Consider the following 24,597-nt stretch of genomic DNA (forward strand, 5'->3'; position numbering starts at 1 on the left):
ACCAAGGTATCTTTCCCTGGATGCCTTAAATTGGACATTTCTATAGACTTGCTTTAATTCGGACATTTACTTGACCTTAGAACTGTAAACTAGCAACTTATTAAATTCCTCTTTTAAAAAGCCATCCATTTCTGGTATATTGCATTCTGGCAGCTAGCAAACTAGAACAGTGCCCCATAATTCTTCCACTTACAACTCACAGACCAGGACTTAGTTCCATGGTTTTGGTCATACTTAGTTGCAAGGGAGGCTGAGGATATAGTCTATTCCAGGCAACCATATGCCTGGCTAAAAATCAGGATTCATTCATACTCAATTTTCCCTCTAGTGTTATTAATTCTAACCTGAAGAATTTCCTCTACTACTTCTTTTAGAACAGGTTTGCTACTGAAGAATTCTCTTGGTTTTTCTTCATCTGGAATGTCCTTATTTTACCTTCATTCCTGAAGATGTTTTCTCTGAATATAGTTATTTCATCACTTTAAAGATATAACACTGTCTTCTTGTTTCCATGGTTTCTGATGAAATCATTGTTCTATATTTAATTCATCATTTTTCTCAGGCTACTTTTAAGATTTTTTCAGAGACTTGTATATCTGTGTGTGTATGTTGTTTATTTTTTATTTTGTTTTGTGTTTATCCTATTTAGGATTCGCAGAGCTTCTTGAATCTGCAATTCTATGTCTTTTACCAAATTTAAGAAACTTTCAGCTATTACTTCTTCAAATTTTTTTTGTGCCAATTTCTTACACTTCTTCTGGAACTCCAGTAATATAAATAATACACCTGTAGAATTTGAGGCTTTGTTCATTAGTTTTTCAATCTTTTAGTTTTCTTTCTGTTCTTTAGATTGCATTAATCTTGATCTACAAGTGTATGACTGCTTCCGTCATCTCCATTCTGCTATTAAACCCATCTCATGAAGCTTTATTTCAGATACCTGTTTTTAGTTCTAAAACTTGCATCAGGTTCTTTCTGTAGTTTCTATTTTTCTACCAGGAATGTGCACCTTTCCCTTCAAGTGTGTTACCTTTACCTCATGGAGCATAGTTATAATACCTGTTTTTAAGTCTTTGTCTGATAATTCTAACAAATGTGTCACCTTGGGATTGCCATCTTTTGATTATACTTCCCATGAAAATTGGTTACATTTTCCCACTTCTCTATATGTTGAGTAATTTTGGATTATATGCTGGACATTTTAAATATATACTGTGAGACTCTGGGTCTTATTCATTCTTCTAGAGGAGGGCTCAGTAAGCTAACCTGCAAGCCAAATAAAGCCCTCTTTCTGTTTTTGTAAATAAAAGTTTTATTGGCACACAGCCAAGCCTATTCATTTACGTATGGTCTATCACTGCTTTGATACCGTAGTGACAGAGCTGAATAGTTGTGATAGAGACTGCACAGCCTGCAAAGCGTAAAATATTAGTTCCCTGGTACTTTACAGGAAAGTTTTGCCGATCTCTGTTTAGAAAATGCTGATTTTGTTTAGTTTGGTTTTGACAGGAATTAACCCAGTTAAGTTCAGACTGCAGACTGCAAGTTCTGTTTCATCTTCTGTGAACTCTGCCTCCAGTGTCAGTTCAGTTTTTCAAAGGCTTTGCAAAACATGTGCTGGTTCATGCACAGAATTGGGAAACTCTCTTCTCCAGCTCACTCCTCTCTGGGATTCCTCCTGCACTCGCTAGCTCACAGGACCTCCTTTTCCTAGTCCATTAGCCAGAATAACAGAGTTTCTCCTGGAATTTTAGCCACCATGGTACTGCTGCCTCTACTCCACAAATGAGGCCTGAGATTATAGATCAGGTCCGGGAGAGAAAGGGGAAAAAATCTTTAAGGGAATTCTCCCCACTCTCTCTGGCTTGGAGGGACCTTTTCTCCAGTCCGCTAGTCAGAACGTTGGGGATTATCTCAGTGTTTGTACTGCCTGTACTACCATGCAGCCGCCTGGTTTGGCCTACTCTTAGGTCAAAGCTTTGAGAGAAAAGAGGGAAAAAAATTAAAGGAAACTCATTATTTATGTATTGCTTTTTCATGCTTTAACTCCCCTCACCAATTCTGCTTGTTTACTTTTTGGAGTCCTCGGGTATTTTGTCCAACAGTTTTCAGTTGTAATCATTGAGAGAAAGAAGCTTCAGTGAGCTTCCTCCATCTTGTCTGGCACCAGAAATTTTAAAGAGTTTTGACCATAAGGCTTTGAGGCTGAGAAAATGTCCAAATCAAGGTGATACTTTCATCCTGGTGTTCCTTGGCTCCTCTGCCATATGGCACATGGCAACACCTGTTGGTCTCTCCTTTCTCATCTGGGTCTTGCTTTCAGCTTCTTACTTCTCTCTTTGTTCATTTTTTGTTTTTTACATGTGCAGATGCCTGGAATTGAACCCAGGTCTCCAAAATGGCAGGCAAGAACTGGTCTCTGACATGGCATACAAGAGCTCTTCCACTGAACCACTGTTGTCTGCTCTCTCTCTGTTCATTTTTAAACTTTTTTTTTTTTTTTTTTAACATGGACAAGCACCGGGAACCAAACCCTGGTCTCCGGCATGGCAGGTGAGAACTCTACCTGCTGAGCCACCGTGGCCCACCCCCATCTTTAAACAATTTTATTCACACATCATACAATCTAACCTATGAAAATAACATGCCTTCGCCACCATAATCTATATAAAGACATTTCCTTTTCTTCCACATTGAATCCATACCCTTCCTTCATTCCCCACCCCCCCCAGCTTCTTGACATTTAGTTTTGGCTTAATGCCTTTGATACATTCAGTGGAAGCATATTACAGTGTTACTGTTAACTATAAACCCTACCTTACAACCCATGGAAATTTAACACACTTTGGACCAGATGATATCTAAGGTAGGTTTTAGCTCCTAAACTGGATAATCCAATGAATCTAGGAATAATTGAACCAATGCTATCTAGGAAAGAACACTGGATTTAGACAAAGTCCAGATTTAGTCTGGACCTTGGCCTTGCTATGTAAAAACTGTGTAACCAAAAGCAAGTCACTGAACCTTTCTGATCCTTTGTTACTTCTGTGGTAAAGCTGATATTTTAAGTTATGATGACTTTCAAAGACTGTTTTTGGAAAATGATTCAGGTACAGGATCATTTTATTCAGGGTTTAGGTCTAAATTAGATTGGAAAACGAAACTTGTGTGTTATATCCTTGAAAATCCCGTAAAGGTGCCACGCTGGAGACTGATACAATGTCCCTTAGTAAGTCCAACAAAGGCAGTTTTTCTCCAGCCCTGGAACTGTATGTAGTAAATACTGTTGGTGCCCTGCCCACATCCTCAGTCCTTACCATCTCCATACACACTGGCTTGTCTTCCACCTGTCATCACTTGGGTCTCTTTGCCCAAGGGCTTTCTTTGATACCTATAGTCTTCTCTGCTTGTGTTTGCCTAGAAATGCAGGGACTTAAAAATACCCAGAAGAAGTTCTCAACCAGTGACTGATGGGAGTTTATAAATAAACACTCCAATTCCCCCGCCCCTTGGATGGTATAACTCTGAGGCATGTACTCTACACTGACTCGCAGAACTCCCCAATGGGGCTGAGCCTCAGTTGCCCGTAGTGGTAACTGGCTTGACTGAATAGTGTTCATGGGCTGCCTGCTCTACCCAGTCTGACTTTCCCACTCCTCTACCGTTGTTTTCTTCCAAACCAACTACTTATACTCTTGTATTCTTTCTTGCTGAAGGTCTGCCTGTGGGGGAACCCAAACTAACACTGAACAGATAGTTGTTTCTTTGATTGAGCACCAGATAAAGTTAGCAGCTTCCACAAGAGCCTAAGGTATATGAAAAATAAATCTATTTAAATTTTTGGTTTAATTTTTAAATGGTGTCCAGTCACATGGTTCACAAAAGATAGAAAAATGTACCAGTAACATCTGTGAAGTCTCTTCTAATCCCTTTCCCCAGCTGCCCAGTTTCTCTCCTCAGAAGCAGCCATTCTTACCAGTTTTTTTTGGTGTCCTTCTTGAGCTAATTTATGGAAATGTAAAGTATGTTTTGTATCTTTAGTTACTACACTCTTATGCAGAGTAGTGAGAAGTCTGAGACAGGTTGTGGGAATAGCAAGTTTTCATCTCATGTTCACTCTGGGCTGGGCATAAACACTCTGAATTATTTCTCTTTTTTGTTTTTTTTGCCAAATATGTATAATTAAATTCATCTAAGTGTGCATGAGATGCATCTCCAAGTGTGAAGGAGGGCTGGCCATGACCCTGAGCAGCTCAACTCCAGCCTTTCCCCCTATAGCCTACATGTTTAAGAAGCACCAATGTGCCAGGCTGGCATCTCATTAGGCAGTCAGGGGGTTGGGGAGATCCTTGTTTGGCTTTGGGCCCTTGACCGCCTGTCTCTTCCCCAGGTTGGCAACCACATTGATGTGCTCACTGGCAAGTGGGTGGCCCAGGATGCAGGCATTGGGGCTGGTGTGGATTCCTACTTTGAGTACCTGGTGAAAGGAGCCATCCTGCTTCAGGATAAGAAGCTCATGGCCATGTTCCTAGGTAAGAAGAACAGGGAAAAAGGGCTTTCCCTATGATTTTTCCTGGTGATGTGTATAGTTTGTTTATAAACTTCAGTTGCTCCCAAGTGCCTGTAGAATAAATTCTGAATGCCTGAGTCTTCATTCAAAGTCACCATGGACTTATACTGCTTACTTATTGCTACTATACCTCTTACCACCTTCTTGCAACAGCCAGCTGTACTATGCTGCATTCTCTGCATGTGGCCCCGGGTTTCTTATCTCTTGACCATTGCACATGGTGTTTCCTTTGCTTAGAACACCTTTTTTTCTTGTCTTCATGTGTCCAAATTCTAGCTACCTTTCAATGCCCACTTAAATGTTTCTTTGCCCAAGCAGTGGCTTGATCCTTCCTCAGAATTTAGGGACTTCAGCATCTTCCTTGTAGTCAGCTGTTGTCAACAGTTACAGCTCTTTCATTTGAGTGCAGAATCCATGCTTTATTAATATTCCTATTTCCCACTGTGCTTTGCATGAGATAGGTAGTCGATTAATATCTATTGAATAAATACGTTTGACCCTCCAGGCTCTTAGATACTGATAGTAATAATAATATTGAGAAACTCTGGGGCACTTAATAATATTATTATAGCCAACATTCATTTATTCAGCAAATATTTATTGAGTACTATTGTGTGCCAAGCACTGTGCCAAGTGTTGAATATGGATTATTTCATTTAATCTTTACAACACTGAGTTTATCTTGTTTATTTATTTGCATGTGTATTCATTCAGATAATATTTCTTGAGCATCTACTAAAGGCTAGGCACACTGTGTCTTAAGTGTTGGGGATTCAGCAATGAACAAACAATAGTCCCAGGTCTCATGGATTTAAAATCTAGGAGAAGGGTGGCTCACAGTGGCTCACCAGGCAGGGTTCTTGCCTGCCATGCTGGAGACATGGGTTCAATTCCTGGTGCCTGCCCATGCAAAAAAAAAGCAAAGTTAAAATCTAGGAGGAGGTACAAGTTCAAGTTCCCACTAGAATGTGAGCTCCATGAAGGATGATCAGTGAATATTTGTTGGGTGAATGATTGAACTTAACGTAAGGTAGGAAATGTTACTTTCCCCAGTTTATGGGTAATAATACTGAAACTCAAGAGGGAAAAATTTGTCCAAGTCATAGCTAGCAAGCGGTAAAGCTGGAGTTGGATTTGAGCCTGGAATTTCTCTCCAGAGCCCATGCCACTTCTTCTATGCCTCATTGCATCCTAGTCTGCCTTGAGGCTAGACCGTGATGCGATTTTATAGAAGTGTTAAGTTGGTGTTTCTGTTGACAAGATCTGCCTTTTTGCATCCCTAATGCGTCTTTATTCCATCTCCTCCACTGCAGAGTATAATGAAGCCATTAGGAATTATACCCGCTTTGATGACTGGTACCTGTGGGTGCAGATGTACAAGGGGACTGTATCCATGCCAGTTTTCCAGTCCTTGGAGGCTTACTGGCCTGGTCTTCAGGTAGGAGCAGTCAGAGAGGGTGGTCATTTTTCTATGGAAACTGGCAGAGCAAGCTCATGTTGATGTATAAATCAAATAAGATATACTAAAGTTGCTGTGCCCTTTTTTGTGATGGGGAGGTTTTGGGATGGAATATGTATAGATCAGTTTTACTTTATTAACATCTACATATATCTCATTGAATAGATATATTGTAATTTATTTAACTAGTCCCCCATTAATGTACATTTTGCCAACCTCTTATTTTATAGATGGGGAAACAGTCTCAGTAAGAACTTGTTGAAAACATTGAGTATTGGTCCTGTTCTTCTAGAATCAAATTTTATATTGAGTCACTTGCATGTTTTTTTTTGGGGGGGGGGGGGTCTGTGTTTATTGGCTCTCTTTCTCTTGGGAATATACTTGCATGTTTTTAATCTTATGAGTTTAAAGTTACATACTAATTCCTTTTTCTTCTTGACCTTTTATTTCCATTCTACTCCCTCCACAGAATTTTTTCTACTTAGTATATTTTATTTTATATGTATTAAATATATAAGTAAAAAATATTTATTATATATGTTATCATAAAATATATTTTATATTTGAATGTGTTTTATTGGTCATCCTACCTACTACATGTCTAACAAAATGCATATGTAAATATAATTTAAGATATATTAAAATTTCCTGGGACCATAAGCTCTAAGTATTAAATTTGTTTGCTCCTGAGTTTAGTTATCATTAAATGTATTAGCATGTACTTGATTAACATAACATAAATATCTTTCAATTTTTGAAAATAATTACAAAACCTAAAAATAATTTTATTGGAAATGCATTTCTTAATGAAATTGGGGCTTCTTTGTTTTTAATTAGTTCATGTATTTCCACATGAATATTACTTATTACTAATAGGTAACATGGTTAAGCATCAGTTTTCTTCCTGCTTTTTATTTTTATAGATGTGGATGTTGTGAAGTCTTAGTCATGTAAATATGTATATGGAAATGGAAGGAGTTTGCTTATTGTAATGTCATTAAATTTTTTTTTGTCATTAAGTTTTAAAAAATCATTCAGTGTTAATAAATTGAACCATATAAAATTGGCAGCATTCTACCAAAAATGACAATATATGGTTCAACTTTTCTATGGTAAAACAATCACATAGTGATCTGCCATCAAAAATTACTTTTAATGATCTCTGTGCAACAACTTGACCCCAGTTCCTTCCATTTGGTGAAAGCAAAGAATTGGAAACCATCTGATTTGTAGAAGGATTTGTTGTTACCTAGTGGTTAGGCATTCATTTTCTCAGCACTTAAACTAATATTTTAAATTTAAATTAGTTTGGTGCTCAGGAAGCTTTTATATTCCAGGACATTGTTCCACAGTAAGAGTAAAGATTGTTGATAGGTTCACCTTGCTTTTGTAAAATGGCAGAAGGGCAATTTTGAAAGTGACAATGAGAATGGAGAGCCTGTCATTGTGTTAGAAGCATGTTTTCAGACAGGCCCATTTTAGGAAAAGTGAGTATCTGGAAATCTCTTTCCTTAAAATGATTTGTGATCATATTCCTTTTGGAAAACTTTCTTGAACAACCCTCCATAGAACGATCAAGCCTTTAACCCTTCATATTCCCATTTTTGTGCTTGTTCCCTGGGAAAATAATTTCAGGGAAAGATGCCACCTATTTATATATTCCTTGCAGCAAGTCCATGACAAGAAACACTGGAAATTATCTAAATATCCATTAACAAGAATGAAGAAATGATTGTATTTTAAGGCAATGGACTATTATATAATTTTAACTAAAGTGCAAATGCCTTCCATACACAAAGAAGGGGTGGACAAGAATCAAGGAATCATGAAGGAATGAAAATTGTTTGTTAGACTGTATTGAGGAATTAGGAATAATTATTAAAATTTTGATTCCTTAAGTTGATTTAACAACAGCCAAAAATACTTAATAAAGCATATTTGCATGTATACACGGATGACAGCTCTGTAAAATTCTGTCCCTATGTGTTCGAGAATAGAAGAAAACAAAGATGTAAATTGCTGATACTTTCCAATTAAGAAGATACTGATATTTCTATTTCGGTTTTTTTTTTTTTTTTTTTTTTTTTTTTTTAGGGAGGAAGGGAAGGAAAGAAAGACAGACAGAGAAGGAAGGAAGGGAGGAAGAAAGGGAAACATCTTTAAACATTTTCTTATTTTATTATATTTTGTTTGTTTGTTTGTTTTTTACATGGGCTGGGGCCGGGAATCGAACCGGGGTCCTCCGGCATGGCAGGCAAGCACTCTTGCCCGCTGAGCCACCGCGGCCCGCCCCTCGGTTTGTTTTTAAAAATACTTATACAACTTTGAGTAGACTGGAAATTGGAAATATAGGTATCAGAACTATTATATCTGGGTGATAGGGTTAAAGATGACTCTTTTCTGCCCTTATTTTCCAAAAATCCTAAAATAAAAATTAAAAAAAGAGCGAAGGCAAAATAATGTAAAGAATCCATCTCAGTTTGTGCTTTCTGTATGGCTACTTAGCTGGTTTGAGAAGGGACCCTGGGTTATTTCTCCGTGAGGTTATAACAACACTAAGAGTTAACATTTACTGACCATCTGTTCAGTCTGTGGCATTTAAAGGAATAATTTAAATGCCAGGCACTTTATAGAGAATGTTCACGACACTCTATGAGGTAAGTGTTGTTTCATAATGAGGAAGGGAGGCTTAGAGATGTTAAATTTGTTCATTCATTTACTCAACAAATATTTGAACACCTATGGTGAAGTTTATAGTCCCTCATGAAGTTTATAGTCAAGAAAGGTAGACACAAAGAGAAAATTAGACAAATACAGGAAATAAATTTCAATGAAGGAAAAAAATAAGCTTAGAAAATGTTAAGGATATGAAAATATTCATATCATGTATGAAGGTCCTGAGACAGGGGGAGGTGAGTGTTTATCAGAAATAAAGAAAAGTCCAGGGAAGGGAAAGGCCAGTTGTGGGAAGGTCGGCAGCGACCAGATTGAATAGGGCCTTGAGGGCAGCAGTGAGGCATCTTGATTTTCTTCTGGGTTCATACGAAGTCACTGAAGGTCTGGTATATATTGGAAAATGGTTACTCTGGCTGCCTTGGCGAGAGTGGATTGGAGAGGGATAAATGGGCCAGCCTTGGGGCCAGCGAGGAGACCTTTAAAGTCATGCTGTCCAAGATTCTGGTGACCAGGTGGTGGCCCTGGAGATAAAGAGAGTAAAATCTCGATGTTTTGGAGATGAAATTGACAGGAGTTGTTAATGAAATGAACTTGGGGTGGGAGAGAAGGGAGGGTCAAGGATGACCACCAGTTTTTTTGGCTAGAGTAACTGAGTGGATGGCAGTGCATTGACTAAGAAGAGAGGCGAGTGCAGAGAGGCAATTTTGTGAGAAAGTGAGAGGAACAAAAATTTTGTTTTGGAAATGTTTTCTCTATCTATGAGATAGTTAGTGGAGATGTCAAGAAGGTCACCTGTTTCCCTGTGAGTGTATATTAATATTGATTGCTACTTGGCAGTGGCTATTAAGATTGCAAAAATATGTAATCTCTGACCCAGCTATCCTAATTATGGAAATTTATCTTACAGATACACTTGGCATATGTTTGAAGTGATGTATGTGCAGCTATTTATTGCAGCAGTAATTACAATAACAAATAGCAAAAGGTTGGAACCAAGCCATTAATCAGGAACTAATTAAATTAGGGTCCAAGCAATGGAAAAACTATGCAACCATATAAACCTGCTCTATGTATTTATATGGAAAAATCAAGATAGATGGTTAAGTAGATAAAGGAAAGTGAAGAACCGTATACTAGTAGGCTATTTTTATTGTGGGGAAAATAATGAATTTTCATATTTGCCCATTTGCATAAAAAAACCTTAGGAAATTATATAAGAAACTAAGAAAAGTGGTTATCTTTTGGGGGGGTCCATGGTGGGAGTGGAACTTAGCAAAGGTAGCCTTTTCTGTTCTTAGATTTTTAAACCAGATGACTGAATTACCTATTTAAAGCTATTAGTAGCTAGCTTGAGCACTTTCTGTCAGCCAGCGCTTGGTATAGAATCTCTGTTCCTTACAACAACATGCAAGATAGGTGTTGTATTTTACATCTTGTAAGTGAGGAAACAGGCTCAAAGAAGCGAACTGTCTTGCTCAGGGCATGTGATGAGAAAGCAGCAGACTCAGGGTTGGATTGCCAGGACTTTTGACTCCAAAGGCTTTGCTGTCTCTTTTCCTGAGAATGTGTTTGGAGTTTTTTAATGTGGGTTTTCACACATGGTAGCCCCTGCCTGATAACCACTTGTTCTCTACAGAGCCTCATTGGGGACATTGACAATGCCATGAGGACCTTCCTCAACTACTACACTGTCTGGAAGCAGTTTGGGGGGCTCCCGGAATTCTACAACATTCCCCAAGGATACACAGTGGAGAAGCGAGAGGGCTACCCACTTCGGCCAGGTGAGCTGCGAATTAGGGGTTCATGGCCTTCCTACAGGCTTGTTTCTCCGAACCCCAGACCCCCAGGTCTCTCCGTGACCCCATGCTTTACAAGTGCTTCCAAGTCCTTTGTTTTTAGCCTGCTCCTTTAAGTGGCTGTGGGTGTTTTCCTGCTAGGAATTGTATATCCTCTTATTTTCAGATGAGGAAATGGAGACATAGTGAGTTGAAATGGCTTGCCCAAGGCTGTTAAGTATAGGAGCTAAGACTGGAAACCAAGTCTCTTAGCTAAATCTTGTGTTATTTCAAGCTTGGGAAAGTGAGTAGGAAGAAGAGCCAGGCTGACTCCTTTTACACTCTGGCCATCAATATTTCAGAGGCGTAGGCAAACTGTGTAAGTCAGTGGGTTAGATATGTTACGTTTCTGTAGTATGGAATGTTAGAACTTTGGAGTGGACATTAGGAATCATCTAGTCTTAACCACCTCCCCTGTATGCAGCTCAGATCAAGATTGAGAGGGAAGGTACTACACACCAGATTCTGTCTTGAGTTCCTTTCCAGCCCTGATGTCCTCTGATTCATTTCAGGAAGGTTAAAAATTCTAAGGAGAGGAGGGGTAAGGGGGACTGAGGAAGGAAGCTTAATCACCACTCACAGTCCTACCCTACACCAAAATAGGTTATATTTCCATTGTCTTTGACTCTAACACCTTCCCACCTGAATCACTTTTAGCAGTGGGCCTGGCCTTGCTAGTGTTGTGGGGTCTTTGCCTTCTGCCTTCTCTGCCCCGTTTCTTTCCTTCTCTAACCCAAGTAATTATTGTAGAAGTTGTGGAGAGGGAACAAAAGAGGGAGTAAAACAGCAACTATAAAGAGTGGTTTAAGCCCTTTAGACACCTTAGAGACTGCTCTTCTTAGTGTTTCTCGTGCACTGGTTCTGCTTCTTGTTTTTTTAAGGGTAGACCATCAGAAAGTATTATATCTAATATAAGCAGTTGAAAAAAAATGAAGATCAAAGTCTGAGACTAAATGTAAGACTTTGGCTTGTGCGATCTTGGGGTTAGAGGGAACCTGAGAGGTCTTCTAGTTGAAATCCGCTGGTAATTCCCTTTCAAGTGGTTATCCAGTCTTTGCTCACTTACTACCTTATTACTTAAGAGGCAACCTGTTCCATTTGTAGGGCTGGCTGGCAGGAAGGCATCAGTAGAAAATTGGGCCCCACTTCCAGGAATCCAGGAATGTCTTAGTCCAGTCACCCTTCCTCTGTGAGGTTCCAAAGGCGCCATATACTCAAAAACAATATCAAATGGAAAATAAGATACCACTCTATAATTAAAGTGGCCAGTGCCTTATACTTTATAGGTCTCTCTGATCAGCAGTGTTGGAGCACAGGACTTAGCCTAGAGGCCTCTGAAGGCCTTTACTTCCCCTTAAGTATGAATATGGGGAGGGGCAGTCTCTTACCACCCCTGAGTGGGCCCTTAGCCATCCTTGCTCAGCCACTGGATGAGGAGGGTTTGCTTTGGACTTTGCAGAACTTATTGAGAGTGCGATGTATCTCTACCGTGCCACGGGGGATCCCACCCTATTAGAACTTGGAAGAGATGCTGTAGAATCCATTGAAAAAATCAGCAAGGTGGAGTGCGGATTTGCTACAGTAAGTATTTCTTCAGGCTCAAGAACGGTATTGTATCTCCTCCAGCTGCTATAGAGGTCTCTTTAAAAATATAGCCATTGGAAGTCCTGGCATATTAGCATGGTGGGGAAACTGAAGAACAGAGAAGCACAGGGCCACATCACTGGTAGAGCTAGAGCTAGGATTAGTGCCCAGATGTCTTGACTCCATGCCCTTGGCATGCCCCCTGCATCAGAGGTCCTTTATTTGTCTGAATCGGGTGTATGAAATGGGTCTTGAGAAGGGAAATCCAAAGTCCCATAGCCTTATACTAAAACCTGGGAACCCTTCACAGAATAGTCCAAACAGTCTTAGAGATATTTATTCAATGTCTTTCAAATCCCAGGCACCGTGCTAGGCCCGTGGGCTACACAGTGAAGAAAGTCCAAGCCCTGCTTCCATGGTGCTTTCATTTTGGTAGGAAAAACAGACAATGAACATACATCTGGGAGACAGAAAGAAGGCCAGTGTGGCTGCAGTGGAGTGAACAGGACGAAAGTGGGAGGAGATAGGGTCTGGAAGGTTGACAGGGGCCAGATTATGTAGGGCTTCACATAAGGAATAATAAAGGGATTGGATGTTGTTCTGTCTGGAAAGCGAAGTCACCTAAAGCAAAGGAGTGAGGCGATCCAACTTCGGTTTTGGAAAGATCACTCTAGCTTCTCTGTGAAGAATGGATTGAAAGAGTCAAGAGTGGGAGCCATGTCACATCCCCTAGGACTCAAGCAGGCAAGCTATAAATAAACAATCATCATAGACATATTAAAACCAGATGTGTAAGAAAATAGTCTGGAAGAAAATTCTCCAAAAAACCTAGGAAGCTTGTGTTAGAGTATAGGATTAAAAAAATAAAACCTTCTTCCTTTTTCAAAAATTTTTAATATAAATATATTCTATAAATAAAACACAGATAAGTATTTTAAAGTAAAGATCTATAGGTATAAGGGGAAAATAAAGCAGTGCTATTTTCTGGTTTCTAATATGTTTTCTGTGGAAAGTCAGATATATAAGCCCACTGGGGCTTTCTTAGGAATATTAGATTTATTTCCTTGAAAATGATGCCCCTTGGAAGTCTTCCAAGGGTAGTGGGAACAGACATCTGACTTTCTTATCCTTTATCAAACAGGGCAAGGGAATACTAGTTCTTCGTATGTCAAGTCCATATTTGAGTCACATTTTCTTCTGTATAAAATAAATGTCCAGTGAGGATTAGTTTTGTTTCAGAAAATATATTGCTAATTCTGAGACGCTAAAATAAATATTTTATTTTATTTATTTATATGAGCAAAATAGTTTTCCTCATCTCTGCATATAAACTCAGGATGAATTTTACTTCATAAGACTCTTTTCTGGATTGTTTAAATAACAAAGACTCGGCCTTAATGGCCATCAAGAGAGGGGTTAGCTAAGTAAAAGATGATACGTTTTGGCAATGGAATGCTATGTCATCATTAAAAAGTGTGATTAGATCTATATTCATAGTCACAAAAAGCTAGGGTAAGGGGGAAAAGAGATTGTCCTGTTATGTAGAGAAGTCAGGGAAGACCTTTCTGATGAGGTGACATTTGAGCAGAGACCTCAATGAAGTATGAGAGCAAGCTATTAGGACTTCTGGAGAAAGAGTGTTCCAGGCTGAAGAATACCATGCAAAAAACTTGAGCTGGGAATATGCTTGCCACACTCAAGTAAAGACCAGAGTGCCTAGAGCTGCAGGAGTAAGGGGGAGAGTGGTAAGAGATTAGGCTAGAGAGGTAACAGGGCCAGATCACATAAGACCTGTTAAAGTAAAGATTTTGCCTTTTAGTTTGCATAGAAATTGAGTGTCAGAGAAGGGTTTTTGAGAAGAGGAATGATAGTAAGACTTATGATATAAATATACTAAGGGCTGAAGAAGGAAGCAAAAAGCCTGGGTGGAAGATGTAATAATCTAGGTGAGAGATGATGGTGGCTTAGACAAGAGTGAGGCTCTGAAAAGTTAACTGACTTGCCCAAGGCCCTCAGCTGCCTTTGGGGCAGAGCTGGAACTCATAGTGGGTCACCCAGCCTTTCCTACTGCGCTGTGATGCTGTTCTGACTTGTTTCCCTCTCCCATGTGGCAGATCAAAGACCTGCGAGACCACAAGCTTGACAACCGCATGGAGTCTTTCTTCCTGGCTGAGACTGTGAAATACCTCTACCTTCTGTTTGACCCAACCAACTTCATCCACAACAATGGCTCCACCTTCGATGCAGTGATAACCCCCTATGGGGAGTGCATTCTGGGGGCTGGGGGTTACATCTTCAACACGGAAGCACACCCCATCGACCCAGCTGCCCTGCATTGTTGCCAGAGGCTGAAAGAAGAACAGTGGGAAGTGGAAGACTTGATGAGGGAATTCTACTCTCTCAAACGGAAGAAATCAAGATTTCAGAAAAAAACTTTGAGTTCTGGGCCATGGGAACCTCCAGCAAGGGCAGGAATATTCTCTGAAAACCAAGACAGAGCAAGGGAGAAGAAGCCTGCCAAGCAGAAGATCCCCCTTCTCAGCTGCCCTAGTCAGCCCTTTACCTCTAAGTTGGCATTACTGGGACAAGTGTTCCTAGATTCTACATAACCACTGGATGATTTTATTTTTTTGAAGCTCAGCTATTGCAATAAACAGTTCTACTTTGAGCTATTGTGTTTTTCCATTTTATGTATTTGCTTTCTCATGAGATTTCATTCAAGGGAAGAGTGGTTAAACCAATTGTGAATTTATTTTATTTTTCTCAGATGCTTAGAGAAACAGCCAAACCCAAAGTTGGCTGGCTCCAAAGTCTTCAATGGACTGAAAGTTGAATCTCCCTACCTTTCAAGGTTCCCCTTTTCTGGTATCTGTGGGAAGGGTGTTGTCATAAATGTATTTCTTTGTTAGTTCATGCTCCAGCCTGTGCTTCTGCTCTTTTGCCTCTCCATCCATCTATCCATCTATCCTTCTATGCAATACAGGTTTATTAAGTACTGTTGTGTGCCTATCAGACCCTAAAGATGCAGTACTGAACTATACAAACCGTTTTTATTTTCACAGAAATTAAAATCTAGAGGAGAGAAATAAAGTATTAAATATATAAAATAGTATTGTGATAAGTGTTAAGAAAGTAGCATGCTGTACTAGGAAATGGGGAGAGGCAATATACCTTAAATAGCATGGGTGGGGAAGGGCTCTCCAAGGGGGTGAGCTTTTAAATTTAAAGAAAATTTAAATTTTGGAATTTTAAACAAAATTAGAACAGGATAATAATCTCCCATGTACTCACCACCCAAACTCAACAAACCTAGCTTCAAAGAGGGTTGATTCAGCCAACTTTATTTCATGTATTTCTGTACAAGATTATTTTGGAGGCAATTCCAAACATCATACCATCCATAAATATTTTAGAATGCATCCTTAAAACACACCTATAAAAATAAACAATTATTCCTTAATATCTACAATTATCCTATTGCTGATTTGGTTTGATTGTTGTGGTAATTTGTATTATGGTTTATTCCAATTAGAATCCAAACAATGTTCATATATTTGCAACTGGACCATCTACATCTTAAGCTTCTTCTGATCTATAGGTATTCTCTCTCTCTTGTTTTTATTACAGTTTGCTTGCTGAAGAAACTGAATTGTTTGTCCAATGCAGTTTCCCACATTAAGGATTTTGTTATTTGCATTTCTGTGGTGGTGTTTAATATATACCTCTATTTTTTGTAAGTTCTAAGGATTTTTTTAGTAGATCTATGATCTTTCTTTTTTTTTTTAAGATCTAAGGGTTTCATCAGATTTAAAGTTTACAATTTTGTTTCATTTTTGTTTTGCAAGAATGGTTCATCAGTGGTGTTGTGTACTTCATTCAGGAGGCACATAATGTCTGGATGTCTATTGCTAGCAGACATTTCTTGATCATGTTCTAGATCCATTATTTCAGTAGGGGTTACAAATAGTGATGATCTGATTTTAGAACTTACCTAAAGAAAGACTTCTCCTCATCAACTTTTTTTTAAAAAATTTTATTCTAGTAACATATATGCAACCTAAAATTTCTTCCTTTTAACTGCATTTGAATATATAATTTAGTGCTATTGATTTTGCTCACAGTGTTGTGCTATTATCACCACCATCCATTACCAAAACTTTTCCATTACCCAAAATCGAAAGCTCTGCTTGACTTAAGCATTAACTCCCCATTCCCTCCCTCCAGCTTAGACCCTGATAACGATATTCTCGTTTCTGGCTATATGAGTTTGCTTATTCTAATTATTTCATATCAGTGGGATCATACAATATTTGTTCTTTTGTGTGATTTATTTCACTCAACATGATGACTTCAGGGTTCATCCATGCTGTTGTGTGAATCAGAATGTCATTCTTTTTTTACAACTGTATAATATTCCATTGCATGTATATATTACATTTTCTTTATCAGTTTATCTCTTGGTAGATGACCCTTGGTTTGCTTCCATTTTTGGCTGCCAACTCAAATCCGTTGTTGAACTCCTAGGGAATTTTTAATTTCCAGGTTGTGACCTTCAGCTCTGTTTGGTTTTTCATAATTTATATCTCTCTATTGATATTTTTTGTGTGTGTTCATCTTTTGTGTTCCTTATTTCTTTGTCCATGTTTTCTTCTCGTTCTTTGAGCATATCTAACACCTTTTTTTTTTTTTTTATGTCTGATATATCCTAAGGGCTGGTCCTTCTCATTGATGGTTTCTAATGTTTTAATTTTCTCCCTTGCATGGGCCATCACTTCCTTTTTTTTTTTTATCTTTTGTAATCTTTTGTTGAAACCTGGACATTTTGATATTTTAATGAAGTATTGCTGAAATAATAGACTCTAAGGCATCTGTACCTTAAGCTTATATCCAGCCAGTGTTATGACAGAGCTTTGATTGAATGCCAGGAGCTAACAAAAATAAAAATAAAAGAAAGAATAGGTGAAAAACCTTTCCCAGTCTTTATAGATTGGCCTGTTCAATCTATAAAGGGCTCACCTTCAGAGCTTATCCATACAATGAATTTAGAGAATTGCTCCAATCCAAAGCATAGGAGCCTCCTTGGACTTTTCTGCACAGGTGTCTTGTCTTGGATATGTGTGGTTGGCCCTGGGAATTCCCCTTTTTACACAGTTCTGAATGTCACTCTTCCCTAGAAAACAGTGTCCTCAGGGTCCTAGACACTAAACTGTATGTTCTATAGCCAGCAATACCTTGCCCTAAGCATCCACTTGACTGCTGTCCCACAGCATTCTATAGAGAACTTAGTGAGCCACCTTCTATGTGCAGGGCACTTCTGAGATGGCAGATTGGTCCATACTCCCAGTTTGTGCATGAGGGCGACTTCGCTCCTTTGGAAGCATGACTCTGCACTGGGAGCATAGGCTGGCTCCACACCAAGCAAGCAAGGAATGGGCCGGGGTGAGCCAAGGAGCCAGAAGATCTTACCACTTTTAAATAGCCTTTTTCTTGATACATCACTTATCTGTTACTTAAGTCCTTTAACTGTTTTCTGGAGTTTTGAGAAAGATGTTTCTTCCAATTGTAGCTGGTTGTTCAAAGTTTCTGTGGGGATCAGAGCCCTGAAGCTTCTCCCTCTACTGTCTTGATTGGGGCAGATGATAAATTGATTTTGACTATGGTGTGAAGACAATTCAGTGGGGGAAAGAAGAGTCTTTTTAACAAATGTTGTTGGAAGAACTGGATATCCGTATGCAAAAGAAAGATTTTGGACCCATCTCTCACACCATATATGAAAATTAAATAAAAATAGATCAGATACCTAAGTACAAGAGCTAAAACTGTAAAACTCTTAGAAAAAACTATAAATCTTTGTGACTTTGGATTAAGCAATGTTTTTTTTTTTCTGTATGTGTGTGTGTGTATGTTGGTGTTTTAGATATTACATCTAAAGGACAGGCAACCAGAAAAAAAATAGATAAATTGGACTTCATCAAAATTAGAACTTGTATGCTTCAAATCACACCCAAAAAAGTGAAAAGATAACCCACAGTATGGGAGAAAATATTAGCAAACTACATATCTGATAGGGGTCTAGAATCAGAATATGTACAGAACTCTTAGAACTCAACGATAAAAAGACAATCCAATTAAAAATGGTCAAAGGATTTGATAGACTTTTATCCAAGGAAGATACACAGGTGCCAATAAGCACTTGTAAGGTGCTGAGCATTAGTCATTAGGGAAATGCAATGAGATACCACTTCCCACAAGGATGACTATGTGAAAAAAGACAAATGTTGGTGAGGATGTAGAACATGTAGAACCTCATACATCGCTAGTGGGAATGTCAAATGAGGCAACTGTTTGGAAAACAGTTTTGCAGGTCCTAAAAAATTCAATATAGAGTTACCATATGATCTTGCAATTATACTCCTAGGTATATATGCAAGAAAATAAAAAAAAAGATATCTTCGCACAACAACATGTTCATGAGTATTCATAGAGCATTATTCTTAATAAACAAATAGCCAAAAAGTGGAAACAACCCAAATGACGAATGGACAAATAAAATGTGATCTATCCAAACAAAGGAGTATTATTTAGCCATTTAAAGCAATGCAGTACTGATATGTAGTACAACATGGATAAATCTTGAAAATATATGCTAAGTGAAAGAAGCCAGATACAAAAGGCCATATATTATATGATTCAGTTTATATGAAATGCCCAGAATAGACAAATCCATGGAGATAGAAAGTAGTTTAGTGGTTGCCAATGGCTGGGCAGAGGAAGGAATGGAGAATGATGCTAATGCATATGGAGTATTATTGGTGGGTAATGAAAATGTTCTGGAATTAGTACTGATGATTACACAGCTTTGTGAATATACTAAAAAAAAACCACACTTTAAAAGGGTGAATTTTACTGTTTATGAATTATATTTCAATATTTTTAAAAAAAGCCAGAAGAAGGATTTGGAGGAGGGGAATAAGAAGAGAAAGAAAAAAAAAGGTAAAATACACATTCTCTCAAGAAGAAACAATAGTTTGTAGGCACTTACAGTTTAAATCTGTATTGGGGGAAATAAATTTATCAAAGGAGACATTCTGCATGCAGAGAGGTAAGTGTGTTAGTTAGATTCAGTTGTCAACTTGGCCAGGTGAGCATACCTAATCTTGTTGCTGCGGACATAAGCCAACAGTACGTGAACCTCATCTGTTGCCAATTACATCTGCAGTCGGCTAGGAGGCGTGTCTGCTGCAATGAGTGACGTTTGACTTAATTGGCTGGTGCTTAAATGAGAGATCGCAACGTAGCACAGCCTAGCAGCTTGGCATTCCTCATCTCAGCATTTGCAGCTCAGCCCGGGCCCTTGGAGATGGAGAAAGAAATCACCCCGGGGAAAGTTGTTGGAACCCAGGGGCCTGGAGAGAAGACCAGCAGAGACCATCCTGTGCCTTCCACATAAGAAAGAACCTCAGTGGAAAGTTAGCTGCCTTTCCTCTGAAGAACCAACAAAATAAATCCCCTTTTATTAAAAGCCAATCCGTCTCTGGTGTGTTGCATTCCGGCAGCTAGCAAACTAGAACAGTAAGCTATTCTGTTTATGTTTTTTTTTTTTTTATTATTAATGGAAAGAAAAAAAAAAAGAAATTAACACGACATTTAGAAATCATACCGTTCTACATATGCACTCAGTAATTCTTAACATCATCACATAGATGCATGATCATTGTTTCTTAGTACATTTGCATTGTTTATGTTTTTAATAAGCTTTCTTGCTCTTACTGTAGTAACATTTTAGTACCTTAGAACAGTGTGGCTCGTGATCCATTCATGGGTCAAGAAATAAATGTAATGTGTCACAACTAACATTAGAAAATATTAGAGTACATCATATGGGTTCTTGGCAAGAACCCCAAGGGCATTGACATAATACTAAGGCTAATTGCATAACACCCTGGGAGAGACTGAGGAGGGCATGTGAAAAATAAACATATGGGCCAATAGCAAATTGTTTTATTTTGCATATAGAAATCTCACTTGATTTTCTGGTTTATGATTCTCAATATGACAATCTTCTTATAATGGGAAATCGAGAATTATGTAGTTTTATATCAACATAATTTGTAGTTAGTAGCAAGTCAAAATGTAGGAAAGTTTATTTAATTCACTTTTTTGGGGGTATGCTGTATGGCAGGGTCACATTTCATTATTTTTCCATGTGAGTATCACATTATTGCAACACCATTTATTGAATTTTTTGTTTGTTCGTTTTGCTTGTTTGTTTTTTGGGGGAAGTGCATGGACCGGAATCGAACCTAGTTCTCCCACCTGGCAGGTGACAATTCTACCTCTGAACTACCCTTGTACCCCCTTTTAATTCACTTTTGACAATGTTGTCATGACTTTGAATTCAGTTTTGGTTAGAAATTAACACTGAGGTTTTTTAGAAAGGACATAATCAGAAAAAATTTGAATTTGTAACAATTGTAGCATTTTTAATTGCCCTTAAAATGTTTTAATGTGGAGTCAAGATGGTGGCTTAGCAAGGTGTGGGATTTAGTTCATCCTCCAGAACAGCTACTAAATAACCAGGAACAGTACAGAACAGCTCCTGGGGCCATGTCAGTGACTGGACACAGAGCGTACCCCAGTCTGGGCCAGACTGGCTATGAGCCCCCCAAGAACCAAGAGTTCCCCAAGCCGTGGAGGCTGGCGCCCCCTCCCCCCCAACAGGCTGCTTCTCAGAGGGGAACGGAAAGGGACTTTACCAGCAGCAGGGGCTGAGCACAACTAAGCTTCAAGTGTGGAATTAATTCACAAATTCCGACTACTAAAAATAGGCCCCCAGCTCAGGTGAACCTGGTCAAAATGGAGGTTGCTCATTTTTGCCCTGGCGCCAAGGGGGCAGGGCAGATGGAAAAAAAAAAAAAAAAAAAAAAAAGAAACAGGTTTTTGTAGCTGTGTTTTTATAGAGACTTGACTGCCTTTAGATACAGTGGCAGGGCTTCTCAGGCTGTAACTGCCCAAGGCGTAGGCAGAAACAAGCTTCTTTGAGAGCTTATCAGGAGCCGGTGCCTTCCCCAGAGGAGGGGTGAGGCCCAACTCAGGTGGAATCCCTCTGTTAAGGAATTCACATCCCAGGGTTTGGTAATTTGAAGCCATTAAAACCAGCCTACATCCTCTCCTCTGTCTCCACCATGCCCCCAGCAGGGAGAGGCTGCCTCAGTTAAAGGTACCACATCATCCTATGCTGGTGGGACCTGCAGGCAGACAAGCACCACATACCAGGCAAAATAAGAAAAACAGAGTCCAGAGACTTCACAGGAAAGGCTTTCAATCTGCTGGGTCTCACCCTCAGGGAAAACTGATGCAGGTGACTCTTTCTTCCTGATAGGAGGTCAGTTTAGTCTGGGAAAATCCGGCTGGGGCCTATAATACCTAAGTAGATCCTCCTAAGGGTGGGGGTGGGGGGGGGTGGGGGGGGTGGGGGGGGTGGGGGGAAGGCACCATACCGGCAGGGCAAGAAACAAGAAAATAAGAACTGAAAAATTCTCCTCTGTTAAACAAAACCTAAGCTAGTGGTCCAGAAAAAGCTGAACTGAATGTCAAAGAATAGACAGACAACAAATTTATCCAGCAAGAAAACTCTAGGTAAAAGATGTGAAAACAATCTCCAGAATAAACTAATTAAGGTAATTAATGCCTAGACGCCACCAAAAAATAACAAATCACACTAGGAAAATTGAAGATATGGCCCAGTCAAAGGAACAAACCAACAATTCAAGTGAGATACAGGAGTTGAAACAATTAATTCAGAATGTACAAACAGACATGGAAAACCTCATCAAGAATCAAATCAATGAATTGAGGGAGGATATAAAGAAGGCAAGGAATGAATAAAAAGAAGAAATCGAAAGTCTGAAAAAACAAATCACAGAACTTATGGTAATGAAGGCACAGTAGAAGAGATGAAAAAAACAATGGAAACCCACAATGAGAGATTTCGAGAGGCAGAAGATAGGATTAGTGAACTGGAGGATAGAACATCTGAAATCCAACAAGCAAAAGAAAATATAGGGGAAAAAAATGGAAAATTATGAGCAGGAACTCAGGGAATTGAATGACTATATGAAGTGCACGAATATACATGTTGTGGGTATCCCAGAAGAAGAAGAGAAGGGAAAAGGAGGAGAAAAACTAATGGAGGAAATTATCACTGAAAATTTCCCAACTCTTATAAAAGACTTAAAATGACAGATCCAAGAAGTACAGCATACCCCAAAGAGAATAGATCCAAATAGACGTACTCTAAGACACTAATCAGAATGTCAGAGGTCAAAGAGAAAGAGAATCTTGAGAGCAGCAAGAGAAAAGCAATCCATCACATACAAGGGAAGCCCAATAAGACTATGCATAGATTTCTCAGCAGAAACCATGGAGACAAGAAGACAGTGGGATGATATATTTAAATTGTTAAAAGAGAAAAACTGCCAACCAAGAATTCTATATCCAGCAAAATTGTCCTTCAAAAATGAGGAAGAAATTAAAACATTTTCTGACAAAAAATCATTGAGACAATTTGTGACCAAGAGACCGGCTCTGCAAGAAATACTAAAGGGAGCACTAGAGGCAGATATGAAAAGACAGGAGAAAGAGGTGTGGAGAAGAGTGTAGAAAGGAAGACTATGAGTAAAGGTAAAAAGAAGAAAAATTAGATATGACATATAAAATCCAAAAGGCAAAATGGTAGAAGAAAGTACTACCCATACAGTAATAACACTAAATGTTAATGGATTAAACTCCCCAATCAAATCATAGACTGGCAGAATGGAATAAAAAACAGGACACATCTATATTCTGTCTACAGGAAACACATCTTAGACCCAAGGATAAACATAGATTGAAAGTGAAAGGTTGGGGAAAGATATCTCATGCAAATAACAATCAGAAAAGAGCAGGAGTAGGTATACTAATATCCAACAAATTAGACTTCAAATGTAAAAAAATTAAAAGAGACAAAGAGCTCTTTTTCTCCCTGGCTGCCTGAGGATCACCCGCCATCATGAATGACACAGTAACTATCCGGACCAGGAAGTTCATAACCAACCGACTACTTCAGAGGAAACAAATGGTCATTGATGTCCTTCATCCTGGAAAGGCAATGGTACCTAAGACAGAAATTCGGGAAAAACTAGCCAAAATGTACAAGACTACACCAGATGTCATCTTTGTATTTGGATTCAGAACCCATTTTGGTGGTGGCAAGATGACTGGCTTTGGCATGATTTATGATTCCTTGGATTATGCAAAGAAAAATGAACCCAAACACAGACTTGCAAGACATGGCCTATATGAGAAGAAAAAGACCTCAAGAAAACAGTGAAAGGAATGCAAGAATAGAATGAAGAACGTCAGGGGTACTGCAAAGGCCAATGTTGGTGCTGGCGAAAAGAAAGAGTAAAGATTCTTCAGTGACTTGATCCGTGATTGTGCAGATATTTCACCAGAGGATTAATAAAACTAAAAACTTTAAAAAAAAAAAAAGAGACAAAGAAGGACACTATGTATTAATAAAAGGAACAATTCAACAAGAAGACATAACAATCATAAATATTTATGCACCAAATGAGAATGCTCCAAAATACATGAGGCAAACACTGAAAAGAGAAATAGACATATCTACCATAATAGTTGGAGACTTCAATTCCACACTCTAATCAATGGACAGAACATCTGGACAGAGGATCAGTAAAGAAACAGAGAATTTGAATATTACAATAAATGAGCTAGACTTAACAGACATTTATAGAACAATTACACTCCACAACAGCAGGATACACCTTTTTCTCAAGTGCTCATGGATCATTCCCAAGGATAGACCATATGCTGGGTCACAAAGCAAGTCTCAATAAATTTGAAAAGATTGAAATCATACAAAACACTTTCTCAGATCATAAAGGAATGAAATTGGAAATGAATAATAGGCAGAGTGCCAAAAAAAATTCACAAATATGTGGAGGTTCAATGACACACTGTTAAACACCCAGTGGGTCAAGGAAGAAATTACAAGAGAAATCAGTAAATATCTCGAGGCAAATGAAAATGAAAATACAACATATCAGAACTTATGGAATGTGGCAAAGGGAGTGCTAAGAGGGAAATTTATTGCCCTAAATGCGTATATCAAAAAAGAAGAAAGGGCAAAAATCAAGGAATTAACTGTCCACTTGGAAGAAATAGAGAAAGAACATCAAACTAACCCCAAAGCAAGCAAAAGGAAAGAAATAATGAAGATTAGAGCAGAAATAAATGAAATTGAGAACATGAAAACAGTTGAGAAAATCAACAAAACCAGAAGCTGTTTCTATGAGAAAATCAGTAAGTTTGATGGACCCTTAGCATGATTGACAAAAAGAAGAGAGAGGTTGCAAATAAATAAGATCAGAAATGGAAGGGGAGACATAACCACTGACCCCACACAAATA

General features: G+C 38.7%; 1 protein-coding gene and 1 pseudogene across 4 annotated transcripts in view; both read left to right on the top strand.

Moving 5' to 3' along the window:
• Positions 1-14,792, top strand: part of EDEM2 (ER degradation enhancing alpha-mannosidase like protein 2) — a 66,238-nt gene extending 51,446 nt beyond the window's left edge. For all 4 annotated transcript variants that reach the window (XM_077170476.1, XM_077170469.1, XM_077170490.1 and 1 more), the window contains 5 exons: positions 4,391-4,532; positions 5,884-6,008; positions 10,342-10,486; positions 12,000-12,121; positions 14,239-14,792. In XM_077170476.1, coding sequence (XP_077026591.1) covers positions 4,391-4,532; positions 5,884-6,008; positions 10,342-10,486; positions 12,000-12,121; positions 14,239-14,733 — 1,029 coding nt within the window. In that variant the 3' untranslated portion in view covers positions 14,734-14,792. The remainder of the gene's footprint in view (positions 1-4,390; positions 4,533-5,883; positions 6,009-10,341; positions 10,487-11,999; positions 12,122-14,238) is intronic.
• Positions 14,793-23,141: 8,349 nt separating this feature from the next.
• On the top strand, positions 23,142-23,649 carry LOC143683587 (small ribosomal subunit protein eS24 pseudogene; annotated as a pseudogene).
• Positions 23,650-24,597: the final 948 nt, after the last annotated feature.

Source organism: Tamandua tetradactyla, chromosome 1 (assembly GCF_023851605.1).
Source record: "Tamandua tetradactyla isolate mTamTet1 chromosome 1, mTamTet1.pri, whole genome shotgun sequence".
NCBI lineage: Eukaryota > Metazoa > Chordata > Mammalia > Pilosa > Myrmecophagidae > Tamandua > Tamandua tetradactyla.